At 46.1% G+C, this 13,934-nt stretch overlaps 1 protein-coding gene across 9 annotated transcripts in view; it reads left to right on the top strand.

Annotated features, from left to right (window-relative positions):
- The window catches only part of SCAI (suppressor of cancer cell invasion), a 66,776-nt gene that overhangs the window by 39,764 nt on the left and 13,078 nt on the right, over window positions 1–13,934 (top strand). For all 9 annotated transcript variants that reach the window (XM_061568668.1, XM_061568667.1, XM_061568661.1 and 6 more), the window contains 5 exons: window positions 958–1,039; window positions 2,080–2,152; window positions 3,164–3,334; window positions 4,516–4,616; window positions 4,831–6,753. In XM_061568668.1, the coding sequence (XP_061424652.1) occupies window positions 958–1,039; window positions 2,080–2,152; window positions 3,164–3,334; window positions 4,516–4,616; window positions 4,831–4,956 (553 nt within the window). In that variant the 3' untranslated portion in view covers window positions 4,957–6,753. The remainder of the gene's footprint in view (window positions 1–957; window positions 1,040–2,079; window positions 2,153–3,163; window positions 3,335–4,515; window positions 4,617–4,830; window positions 6,754–13,934) is intronic.

The raw sequence follows: 13,934 nt of genomic DNA, 5'->3' as shown, positions 1-13,934 counted from the left end.
TGTAATTGCAGCTCCCAGAATCTAACAGCTATACATGGATGTAAATTGAACTTTTTTCGCACTATATGTAGCCAACCATGCTCATCGCAGGTGCAGGGGAAGGACAACAAACTAAACACAAAAACAGTTATAAGGAAATTAGTTTTAAATTTAGAGTTGAAATAGACTTTTAAAAAATTTTGAGTTAAAACTCTAGTTGCGGGATGACAACTTATCCCTTCAGCATGAATAAAATTCGTACTACTTTGTGAGAATTTAAACATTGGTGAGCCGCTCGCTACCTCTTCATGGAAATGTGGAATTTGCATTACTGACTGAGGGCTGCTGAGAAAGATGGACACCATCTCATGCTCACTTAAGCAGACAGATGCTCAGGCATCTTACGCGTCATTTTTGGATCGCGAAAATGTATTTATAGGGTAATGCAGACAACAATGTAAACTACAGCGTTATTACATGGTGGACATTGCCTGTATATTTGGAGTTTGCATATTCTCCCCGTGGTTGCGTGGATTTTTCTCTGGGTCCTCTGGTTTTTCTCTCCACAATTATAAACTTGCATTTGAAGTATTTAGCTACTATAAATGTCCACATGATGAGCCACTATTTTGAGCTATGATTTGTGGCCAGGTCGCTTCTGAAAAAGAGCTATCAGCTCAGTGGGCCTTACCTGGTAAAATAAAAAAGTGTATAGTTCACTAGTTTTAGTTTATCTTCCAAGTTTCGCTATGAGGCCCGTATTCGTTCATCAGCAGCTGCCCGGGTTCACTGCTGTCGTTTCCCCTCCGCGGAAGCATCACGCTACAGGAAATGGAACCGTTGCACACAGTGGCGGTGCTCGTGTTGGATGTTGTGGGCAGTGCCAGTGCAGCGTGCCCACCTTGCGACCGTCGCCGAAGTCGCCCGCTAGGCGCCGACGCTGGTGTTGTGTGTTTCGCGCCGTGGCGCTGAGTGCAGCCTGCACCCCGGTGACCTCCTCCCCTTCACCCGAAAGCCGCTCGTCGTCGTCGTCGACTCGCCCAGCAGCTCAGCCTACAAGGTGTCCACGTGGAGCCCTCACGGTCGCCATGAGTGATGAGCCAGCCCTCATCGATTCACCCCAGTTACACGTTCAGGCACCTCCCTATTGCTCTTCTATTGCGACTATTACCATGGTTACTGTTTCCGTGAACTTCACTCATGGCTTTCTCTACCCACGTTGAGGACTCGGTTTACCAGACTGACTGTTTTGTCCACAACACCGCACTCCGGGTCACCTCACTTTCATTTTCCCTCCATCCCTTGCACTGCTCCACTTAGAAATTCCCTCCCATCGTCTCTTTCCCAAAGCTCATATAATAGCCCAGCTCAATTAAATAAACGTGTCAACTCTTATTTATTACAACTTGTCTAGTTTTGGGCCTGTGTTCATCAACTAAAAAGAACGAGTGTCATTGGCATTTCTCTACCAGCCATGTCAGACTCATCTGTGGAATCACATTAGTCACAGCCTTCACGATCACTCTCATCTCTATGTTCAGTGTAGTGGTTTTGTTAGCTGTGGTGCTGGCAACCCCACCCCTCGTGCTCAGAACCGGCCTTAATGGGTGCTCTCTAACAACTCTTGTCTAAAAAGTCGATGAAGGCTGTATTGTATTGCTGCATGCAAGCCAGTGTGTTTAGCCGCAGAGCAGCTGAACCGTATGGTTGACTTTGAGACACATTCCATGTGTGTGCGTGTGTGTAAGGTGTGTGCATAGGCACTCGCTATCAGCACTTGCTCTAAAAGTCTGTTAAGGCTATACGGGGGATTTTTGCAGGTTACTTGGGGTTGTGGTAGTACAGCGGTTAGCGAGCCGCGCTACAAACCTCGTGACAACAGTAACGATTATCTGAACTGGTCCCGGGTTTCCCCTAGGTCGACGCAGCCTCAAATGAGTACCTGGTGTGATCTGTAAACGTTGCCAGGAAGGACACAAAAGCAGCTGGGCGTGGTGCTGGCCACCCACCCCCTCGTGTGCCATTCCGGCCATCATAGACACTAACAGCACTTGCCCTAACAGTCTGTTAAGGCTATACGGGGAATCTTTGTCTTTGTAGGGCGTGTACAGTCCATTTGGCGTTCCCCTGCTGTGCCTGCTGTCCCCCACATCGTGCCCCAAGCACCTCACAGGTGACCACGCTTGGCAACGTCGTCACGGCGACGCACTCTGCGCAGCATGCACGCACAACCCACACGTGCTTGTTCCGCAGGTATCGAACTTCACGTGTGTTGAAGTTGTTTGTTTAATCTTGTGCCTATGGCCACATGACTCAATTTGCACCCGACCTCAGATTTTGGAAGCTAAACTTAAACTGTTAAACTATAAACTTATTGTTTTCCCAGGTAAAGCCCACTGAGCTATGTAGCTCTTTTTCAAAAGCAACGTGGCCACAACTTATAGCTCAACAAAGTGGCTTATCATGTGGAAATGTATAGCAGCCAAATACTCGAAATGCTAAACAGGGTTATGCCGATTCGTACTTGGATGGGTGACCACCATACACAACGGGTTGCTATAGGCTGCTGCGGGGCAGTGCAGTAAAATTCATGGTTGGACTGTATTATGCTACCACGTCTATGCTTTCTTTATTTATATATGCCTGCTTAGTACAAAAAAACTATAATTGTTACCACATTGTGGGGAAGTCAACAGTCGTCCTTTTGGAGACTCACCCCTGCCATGGGAAGTGGGAATTGATATCACTACCAATGCCTCAATGCTCATTTGAGAATATCACTTAAATATAACATTACGTTCGTACAGTGCATGGATGTGTGTGTGCGCAAAGGTGCTTGCGAACAGCACTTGCCCCAACAGTCTGTTAAGGCTATACGGGGGATCTTTCCCTTTGTACGAACCCGGCGACCCAAGTTCGATTCCCGCTCACAGTGATGAGGTCCTGGGCTTCCCCTAGGTCGACTCGGTCTCAAATGTTGTGATGTGTGAACGTCGCCACTTGGGAGATGAAGGCGGCCGGGCATGGCACTGCCACCCACCCCCTCGTGTGCTGTGCCGCTAACAGCATTTTCCCCAACAGTTTGTGAAGGCTATACAAGGGGTCTTTGTAACCAAGCGTTCGTATTTGTTGCTGTGGCTGTATGTGCCTGCCTGTATTTACGCACGCATGCACACACATGCAGGCTCTGGTGGCGGTGGGCTGTTGACTCTTTTCCTGGCGTGCCCTGTGGCGGGCTTCGCCTGCTTGTGCGGCATCGGGGGGCCCTTGCCCGCATCACTCGTCGCCACATGCTGCGAGCGGGTGCAGCAGGGCGAGGTGGAGGCGCTGGCGCTTCTGGGGGCGTCTCAGCCAGGTAGGGCATCCGGAGCTCTCGCTGGGAACCTTTGCGCTTTGCTCATACGCGCGTGGACCATGCGCAGGACGAAACCGTTCAAGTGCATTTTGCGTAACCATGTGGGGTGCCGCAGTGGCGAGATGTTAATTCCCTCACCTGGTATACAAAAAGAGGTGAAGGGTTTGATACTGACACTGACACCTGTATATCTGGAGTTTGCATGTTCTCCCCGTGATCGTGTGGATTTTTTTCTGGGTCTTCCGGTCTTCACCTCCACATTTACAATCAACGTGCAATTAGAGTATTTGGCAATCATACATTTTCACATGATATAAGACACTACGTTGAGCTCAGCGGGCCTTACCTGGTAAAATAAATAATAGTTTTAGATCACAGTGAGTACTAAAGCCCCACATTTTTTGAACAGGCCAAACGATGAGCATAATGCTAACGATGATGGAGGCATGTAACAAAATGGGGGAGGCAGCTTTTACGTGGAATAAACTGGAATAGAGGTTGCATATTTACGAAATAATTAATGTCTAGTTTCTACAGCTATTAATATTTACTTGCTTTTTGTGTTCAGTTTGTTGTCCTTCCCCCGCACCTCTGATTAGCACAGTTGGCTACATACGGTGCGAAAGAACTTCAACACATAGCTTACATAGATTACTAATGATATTTCCTGGCAACAGTCGCAGCTAAAATATACAAGCGCGAATGACATTTAAATACATTTACAGCTTCTAAGAAATGCACTAACTGTACATTTTCACGTGGTTGTTATCTGCTTCTATGCATTGCAAGGAATGTGTTTCTGCTGTTTAAGGTATCTGCACATTCCCAGAGATGCACATTCTTTGAGCTGGGTTGTCGAAGCCCCTGGTGTAATGTCTCCATCAGGAAAGTGAACCGTGTTGACGTGTATTTTTGCAAATGTTAAAGCCCTGGTGTATGAACTCTGCTTGGCTAGTTTCTGCGCAGGTGTTTAAAAAAAAAGTTAATAGAGCTTGAGTCAACCAGATGGTCTCATTTGCTAGAGTCACCTGCGTCACCAAATTGACAATAGTAACAGAATTGACAGAAAACGTCAATTTCAGCTAAAATGAGATTGAGTTGAAGCATCGATTGGTGGTGGCCATCCCGACGAGAAATGCATATGAAGCGGGGTACTTGTGTGTTGCGTATGTCCGCGCTAGAGCCCTCCTGGCTGCCCTTCCTGGGGGACGTGTTTATCCGCCGCCTGGTGGCTCGGTTCATCCTGATGTCGTGCGCCATGCGCGCACATCGCCAACTCCGGGTAAAGCATGCACGGAACACGCATCATAACACAGCGTACGTGGCACACACAGCACAAGCATCACAACAATGCATGCGTGGCACACACGGCACATGCATCATAACACAGCGGCACACGCGGCGTGTGCCCGGCATGGCACGCTGCATGCAGGCCTGTGCATCACGCTTGCTCTTACCACGAACGTTTATCGTGCCGCTTGGTCTGTGTGCCCCAGGCGTTGGGCTCGTTTCCTGAGTCGCGGCCTCCCCTTCCCACGGAGGATCTTCTCTCGAATCCGCGTCTGCTGGCGCTCGTGCGGGAGCTGGCCACCTCGCTGGACGCGCGACCCGCGTTCGTATGAGCGGCTGCGTTGATGACCACGCACGCCACAATCGCCATCACCCTGCCACCGTTGCGAACGTAGCCGTGTGTGAAACTTTACGTCGGTAAATTCTCCTAAACATCTTCACGGAAAAGCAATAATTGTAGCGACCAGGTTTTAATATTATCTGATAAAACTTGATAAGAATATTACCGTGATGAGCAAAACAGATTTTTAGAATGGGTTAAATATTTTTTAAACATCTAAGAAGGCAAACAAAAGTGGAACGTATACTTTCTATTCGTACGTCATTTTTACCGTAAGCACACCAGGAGTGATGGAACATGGATCACCGAACGACTGAGAAGCGCGTTGTTTATGCACACACAGAGAGAATTGTTCCAAACAGATTTTATGGTATAAAAATTATTACAGGAGCACCAATTTTTTTATATAACGAATTACATAAAATATTACCCGTATTGAGAACAAAAGCACTTGCTATCACAACATGTTAGGACTTATTTAAAATATAAACACAACCTTTAATAGGTAGAAATCACACGGTTGAACATTTCCAAACGTTAACATCTGAAAATCACTAATCCCCCACACATTTTGCATGCTGTCTACCATTTGTTTAAATCACGCTTCATGAGCACAGGCCCAATAGCCTAACAAGTCAAGCAGCCAGCAGCAAAGAGCACTCTCACATTTCTAAATAAGTTAAGAGTATATGAAATCTTGGGAATTCAAGTACTTTAGTTAGGAATATAGTTGATATAAATGCCCAGGGCTGATTATATTTTGGACTTAATTATGAATGTACCATTTAAGTTACCAATTTTTTTTTTCTGATCGGTGTACATGATAATAAGGTTGTCTATGGTAGAGAATGTTGAAGAGAGGGCAAGTGTACTTTTTACACATGTGAGTGAATTGTCCACTCGTGTCTTCAATTACAACACAACTCTTACCCTAGTTTGTTTTGTATAGCATCCTCACACATAGTTGATCCTGCTCTATGGACTGGCTTGTGAAATATTCGCCTGTCACGGTTGATTATGACCAAAAGCTAGCAGATGGCACTGCGAGTCTGTAACCACTCGCGACCGATCTCCGTGGGCCGGAAGCATCGCGCGTGCGTTCCGGGATCATCCACATGGCTGGGAATATCACGTCCCCACACGGCTCCGTGCGCCAGCCCTTGACCCTCCCCACACCCTCTGTGGCCAGAGGCTGACAACATTTAGCATAGGCACAGATTAGGTTAGATTTTTTTAAGTGAGCTGTGTGTTTGTAATTATCCGACGGCATTTTTTTTACGTTGAGCAGAGCTGAGAAGATGAACTGAACGAGAAACGTCACCAAGCACGCGCCCCATTTCCGTGCCGACCCCGCGATGTGACGACCCCGCGACGTGACGACTAGACTCGAAGTCGGCTCACGTGTAGGGCTGCTTTCTGCCTGGGTTTGACCCGGGCACTCCGGCAACCGGCATCTGTGTTCGCGTGGCAGAAATTTATTTGTACCAAGATCTCAGTAGCGGCACTGTGTTGAACCTTATTTCAGTTTTGCTGGACAGTTTTTGATGATAGACTGAGGCTGACTGAGAGATGTTGCCTGAGTTTGGTCTGCAGTGGAAAAGGTGGCGAAACCCCACTCGTGTGTAAGTGGCTCGGTGTGAGCACGTGCTCGCGAGTTCACTTGCAGTCATGGCCCGAGGCCTCTTGGTGGCTCGGCCCGGCAGGGTGCTGTGGGACACCGGGCTGAGCCGGCGAACCTGGCTCCAACAACTGAGCCGGCACATTTCCCATTGGACAACCAGATAGAGCGGTGAGTATCGTGTCCAATGATAGGAACATCACAAGGTGTACGGTTAGAGTCTAAACATGGGAGGCTGGGTTTTGTTATCCAAGCCATTCTGTGTACTTTGGGGAGTACAATGATGAAGTTGAAGGGAATTAAACTTAGCCACTTTACAAGCATGGACTTAATGTAATCTATGCCGCACATTAACCTACAGCATAAACTTATATAGTTTTTTTTAATGTTGCAATATATTTGTGTTTTACAAACAACCTATATTTGAGGGCTGCACCTGTACCTTGTTTTACGTTTATGTATTTAAACTCATCCCGGAGCCTCCTGTTTACAATGCAGCCGTCCTTAACAGTGGCACGTTTTGTTTTTCTATGGCCTCGACTCGAATCCCTTGATTCTACAACCAAGGCAAGATGTAGGGGGACCCAGGCCACGGGCGGCCGCCAGCCTCGGAACAGTCCCACCAGTCCCACGCTGAGCCCTCGGTCCCGAGTGTGCAGGTTATAAAGTAAATAATCAGACAAACCTCTTCCGTTACATATGAGACCCCTCCACATAACAAGTAACTTTTTGTTTTTACACAGCGCATAATTTCAGCAGTACAGCTTCAACACAAGAAAGCTCTTGACCGTTTTCTTGGTTCTTTCGGTAAAGTCACGTAGAATGGAAATAACAAAATAATAAAAATAAAACATAATTAAATCATTCTCACGACGTTTCGGCCACAACGCAAGCAGCCGTCCTCAGGTGGAGAACAGGTCTGTCAAGAAGACAGATTCTGAATGATACACCCCAGGCTTGGAGCGACTATTTAAGCTGGGATGGAGGGGCGAAGAGCGCCTTGACAAAGTATTTTGCATATCAAGAGGAATTTAGCATATTTATGGGAAATGCAGATATGCGATTAGTACTACTTGTGAAATGCATAGGAGGTTTGGCGGGGGGTTTAAAGTCATTATGCCCGTGCATTATGCAGGATTAGCAGCATCAAAGGGAGGGGATAGTGGTAACATTAATAAAGGGAAGGAATGTTAATAGTATGTAGCTGCAGTAATTAAACCACCACGTAAACAACTAAAGTATAAACTACATAGTATCATCAGTATACAAAATATACTCTCCAATAAGCTGAGCTACTAACAGTAAGTAATACATTACAATTCTATGTCGCAAAAAATATAATATGCTTCCAGCTTAACTTTATTCTCTTACATCATACGAGTCTACACCGTACTATATACTGCCATAGACAAACCCAAATTTAAATTATATACTGTATTACTATATACATTGTAATATTACACTATGTATTATTCTACCCACCCTAATGTATATCACACTGCTGTATATTCACTATACAATTACGATACTATATACATGTATTACTTTGTACATTGTATTAAACATTACAATTTTATACTATTTATTATACAATCCGCTATACACTGTACCATTGACCGTCGCGTGAAAGATACTTCTTAGTATCTTCTTGGAAGCAACAAAATATATTTGCGAATTAGAATTGTAATGTATTACCTACTGTTAGTAGTTCAGCTTATTGGAGAGTATATTTAGTATACTGATGATACTATGTAGTTTATACTTTAGTTGTTTACGTGGTGGTTTAATTACTGCAGCTGCATACTATTAACATTCCTTCCCTTTATTAATGTTACCCCTATCCCCTCCCTTTGATGCTGCTAATCCTGCATAATGCACGGGCATAATGACTTTAAACCCCCCGCCAAACCTCCTATGCATTTCACAAGTAGTACTAATCGCATATCTGCATTTCCCATAAATATGCTAAATTCCTCTTGATATGCAAATTATTTTGTCAAGGCGCTCTTCGCCCCTCCATCCCAGCTTAAATAGTCGCTCCAAGCCTGGGGTGTATCATTCAGAATCTGTCTTCTTGACAGACCTGTTCTCCACCTGAGGACGGCTGCTTGCGTTGTGGCCGAAACGTCGTGAGAATTATTTTACTGGTAGGAACGAAGTGGACCAGCCTACAATAGATTATATCGTCCGTCCGTCCGACCGTCCGTCCGACCGTGTAGCAACATCGCCCCCTACTGCAAACACTTGGCATGACCCTACAAAAACCTTTAGACTCAGTGACGCTTTCCTGGCTAAACAAGTGTAACATTCCCTTATAATTCCCTCAGATTGCTTTTAATTAAAACATTTAAATTAATGAGGCTTTCCTGGCTAAACAAGTGTAACATTCCCTTATAATTCCCTGATATAGCTTTTAATTAAAACTTTTAAATTCAAATTTTACTCACAGCACCCTAAAGCCTACAGCTAGGCCTAAAGCCTCGAACTACGCCTATCACTCTCCCTTTGTATCGTACCCCCGCGTGTGTGCAAGGGAGTTAATGTTTAACAATGTTACATTCCCTGATGCTTTTAAATAGAAACATTTAAATTTAAAGCTTTTACATAAATAAAAACATTTAATTTTCAAATTAACTCACGGCGGCCTAAAGCCTACAGCTAGGCCTAAAGCCTAGAACTAGGCCTCAACCTCTCCCTTCGTATCGTACCCCCGCGTGTGTGAAAGGGAGTTAATGTTTTACAATGTTACATTCCCTGATGTTTTTAAATAGAAACATTTACATTTAAAGCTTTTACATAAATAATTCAAACATTTAAATTAAAAATTAACTCACAGTGGCCTAACGCCTACAGCTAGGCCTCAAGCCTAGAACTAGGCCTCACACTCTCCCTTCGTATCATCCGATTCGGTGTAGCAACCTCGCCCCCTACTGCAAACACTTGGCAGGACCCTACAAAAACCTTTAGACTCAGTGGGGCTTTCCTGGCTAAACAAGTGTAATAATACATTATGTTTATATTCTTTGGTTATTCGTTCCTACCAGCCCACCCCGCAGGGTCCTGTTATTGTTTTATTTTTATTATTTTATTTCCATTCTACGTGACTTTACCGAAAGAACCAAGAAGATGAATCCCTGCAGTCACGAAAGCTTTAAATCGAAACTCTTGACCATTTTCGACATTTAATGTTTCGTCAGCAGTCAGGCTTGCTTGAGCCAATACTGGTTAACTGCCAGATGGGTATAGACAAGGGATCTCTCTGTTCGATACGGGTCCTAGTTTGATGCAAATCTCTGTCATACACGACACAGGATGACTATTCGCGTCGGTGTGAAGAACAAGAAACTGAGACTTGTGTGGACATGATGTCTCCCTCTCCATGTCACCTGCCCTCTCCATCTCCTCTGTCCTCTCCATCTCCTCTGCCCTCTCCACCTCTCCATCTCCCCTGCCCTCTTCATCTCCCTGCCCTCTCCATCTCCCTGCTCTCAATCTCCCCTGCCCCTTAAGTCTCCCCTCTCCATCTCTCCTGCCCTCTCCATCTCCCCTGCCCTCTCCCCCGTCACCTTCCCGCTCATGTAGGCTCAGCTTAGTTTCTCGCTTTCCGAGGGCACACCTCCACGGGCCAGGACCCTAGGTGAGGTCAGGGTCGGTAGTGGGGAAATGGCACAATAAATCGTTGTTTTCCGTGACTATCTGTTTCGGATAGGTGAGGCCATTAACGATTACAGTTGGCATTTTTTTATGTTTGCCTTGTAGTTTTAAACTCGGCTCGGTGTTTAAGTTGTCGAACGATGTCACGGCGTGACAGCATGGGTGCCTCGCCGTGTTGTCACGCCGTCACGCCGTCACACTCTCACATCGTGATGTTGCGCTCTCGCACCATGATGTCAAGCCCTCGCACCGTGATGTCAAGCCCTCGCACCGTGATGTCACGCCGTTGCGCTCTCGCACCGTGATGTCACGCCGTCACGCACTCACACCGTATGTTGCGCGTCGGCAGCACAAGTGTCTCGCTGCTATGATTAGCCGTGAGGTCGTGGCTGGTTCTGTGTTTTGCCGGCCCTAAGGGGGCAGCACATTTAGACACGCGGGCCGCTTAGGCACAGCTCAGGGTCCCGCTCGTGGAAACCGTGGCAGCTAAGCAGCTCAGCCTGAGGCTGAGCCTTGCTCCGGTACAGCTCTGGGTGGTTATGGAAACGGGGCAAGCATTTCCCTCGCGTCGTTACCGCTCCGCGAAGTGCACCGCCTGCCTGTTCTGCTGCGCACAGCGGAGTTTGAAGGCTGCACATAACCCAAGTGCGGTCTTTGAAAGTAAATGGGACCCATAGGTGGTGGAGCATGGTGCTCGAGGCCAAGTTGAGCAGCAGTATGTGTCCTGCATGCGCTTGTCGATTTGCCTCTTGCTTGATGCGTATTGTGGGTACCCGAGACCCCCTTATCTGTAACAGTGACCTTGCAATACATGAAGTTGATGTGCGATAACCATGAATAACTTGTATATTTTTTACGACGTAACTCAGCATTGAGAGGATTATTCATTAACCTTTGTGAGGTGCCTGTGCATCTCACAGCCGGTGTTCGTGTCTGTCACTGAGGGCCCGTGCTTGAGTTCTGGGTAACCAACTAGAGGCAGGGCCAGGTTATTTTATGAAGTAAATTGATGGTTCCAGTTCACTCTCTTAGAAGATGCGTACGGTGGGTAAGAGTACGGGAAACCGTGGAGGTTGATATGTGATGCGTAGCGCACGGTGCAGTACGAGTACGTGGAACCGTGGAGGCTGTCTAAGGCAGTGACGTCGAGGCTCAAGAGAGAATGAGGCACGTAGCTCTGCTGTTGTGGATCCCGAATTGGAAACACGCTTCATTGTGAACCGAAATGCCACTACTTAAACACAATAGAAATTTTGTGAAAAAGGACCAAAAGAATGTTCATTGTATGAATGAACAAAAGGTTGAACGATAATCGTTTTAAATCTTGCTCAACGCCACGCAATGTTCGTGGTGTGTTCCCTATCGTTATGTTATCGCCATCAGCATTTCATTTCCACTGCTGCGGACCCGCCGCCTCCGTCTGATGTGTAGAGATACCTGGCCTCGGTGGCCAAGTGTGTCCCGTGCCATGCACATCCCACAGAGGCCACGGCTTCACACTCACAGACCACTCGTCTAAAACGACAGACAGGGTGCAACTAGTTCCAAGGAGATTACTGTGTGGAATTGCAAATAAGTAGAATAGCAATCGTGTACGGTACATGCGCATATCTGTGTGGCTTGTGTAGTGTGTGTGCGTGTTTGTAGCGCACGATTTGTGTGGAATAACCCGTGTTGTTTTAGTGGGGTGCACATTTGTGTAGCGATGACATCATACAGTATATATGCATGTGTGCATGTGAGGATGTTTGGCACGACGTGTTTGGACGGTGCGACTCTCCGGTCTCCGCACGTTTACGTCGGTGCCCGGTGACTACACCAGCTGTCCCAGGGTGTTCTGCCCGCGAGTGCTTTTCACTTGTGGGGTAACAGGCGGCTGTTTGAGCCAACGCAGGAGAGGTTTGCATCCACTGTTGCACAAGAGGTCAGTGAACGGATTGGTATCAAGCAATAGCCACTATTCACTGCCATAGACAAAGGCAAGACAAATATCCCCTTATAGCCTTAGACTTTTGGGGCAAGTGCTGTTAGCGAGCACCTATGAAGGCCAGCACCACGCCCGGCCGCCTTTATAGACGAAGGCACGCACACACACGTTTGGTAACACTACAAAATCGGTGTGTGAACATGAGCTAAAATGTGTGAGTAACTTGTATGTCCGATGAAGCTGTAAAGTGGGAATAGTGAAGGTATTCAGGGGTGAAACCAAAGGGTGATTGTGGTGGTTGAAGGCTGTTGTGAATAGCATGCGCAGCAGGCGCTTTTCTTATAAAGATGCAAATGCAAGCCTGTGCTGTGCAATGCCAGGAAAGGTCTAACGCCATATTGCGCACGCGTCGAGCACGTTTAAATCTACAAAAGCCACACACAGATACTCGTGATTCATAATCAACGTTTTTGGGTTTAGATCGCGTTATTTATAAATGTGTCGTAACCCTCCACCACCCGACACGGCCAATCAGTAAAAAAGTGTCACGTTGACAAAAGACAATTAGTTCACTGCTTTAGCCCACCGGTGTGTTGAAGCGTGAAACCACAACAATTTGCAATTTGAGTACGACGTTTCGCTGGTAATTGCATCCAGCATCATCGGGCAATTCGCCGGAATGGTGAGGCTCTGCTGTGTCTCCCGTTCTTATATAGAGCAGCAGCAGCAGGGTGACGTCATCATTAACTCATTAACTCATCAGGTGCAAAGATTTGAGGGGGGGGTTATTGTAATTATATACTAGATTAGTAATCAGGCTATTGTTACGATGCGAGTTGTAGATTAGTAATCATTTGGAATGTGTTTTATTGTGATTATGCAACATTAGTAATCAGTTAGTGTTTGTTTCCCTTATAAGGAATTGTAATATATCTTATTTAATAATACGCTTCCAGGCCGCACTAAGCCTGTAGCTGTCTGAGCGATTAAAGTTATTTCTGTTTCTCTCAATTTCAATGGATTCTATAATTAGTCTTTGCCAGTAGTAACTAGTTTTACACAACACTTCAACGTCAAAATCAATTGAGTGTCCCTGTTAGCATGCATGTTCTGCCACTGCCGACAGTTATGTTTGCGATAGTTTAATATTTCTCTGGTGTTCTTTTAGTCTTACACTAACGTTACGCCCTGCTGCTGCTCTATATAAGAACGGGAGACACAGCAGAGCCTCACCATTCTGGCGAATTGCCCGATGATGCTGGATGCAATTACCAGCGAAACGTCGTACTCAAATTGTAAATTGTTGTGGTTTCACGCTTCAACACACCGGTGGGCTAAAGCAGTGAACTAATTGTCTTTTGTCAACGTGACACTTTTTTACTGATTGGCCGTGTCGGGTGGTGGAGGGTTACGACACATTTATAAATAACGCGATCTAAACCCAAAAACGTTGATTATGAATAATATTGGTCGCGAAAGCCTACGTGTTATACTCGTGATTAATGTTATATCCAATCGTCGTTCATTAAAATTGTAACTCACAATGGCTGAGGAACAAGAGACAAGCTGGAATGATGCCAGGTGGTGAGCCAGTGCCAACAATTGCTCTGCAGTTCTCGATATGTTAAGATGTTTTCAGCAAATTAGTGAATGTTTATACGTGGGAGGAAATCGGAGATACTGGAGAAAACCCATGCATGCAAGGGGCAACACTATCCCATAAAGAAGGGACAGATTGTATCGGTCCACACTTTGCTGTACTGCATTCTGC

This window comes from Lethenteron reissneri, chromosome 41, assembly GCF_015708825.2.
Source record: "Lethenteron reissneri isolate LAM-NWPU_2019-01 chromosome 41, ASM1570882v1, whole genome shotgun sequence".
NCBI classification, from domain to species: Eukaryota; Metazoa; Chordata; class Hyperoartia; order Petromyzontiformes; family Petromyzontidae; genus Lethenteron; species Lethenteron reissneri.
The sequence above is the reverse complement of the archived record's forward strand: the minus strand, read 5'-3'. Positions and strand labels throughout refer to the sequence as shown.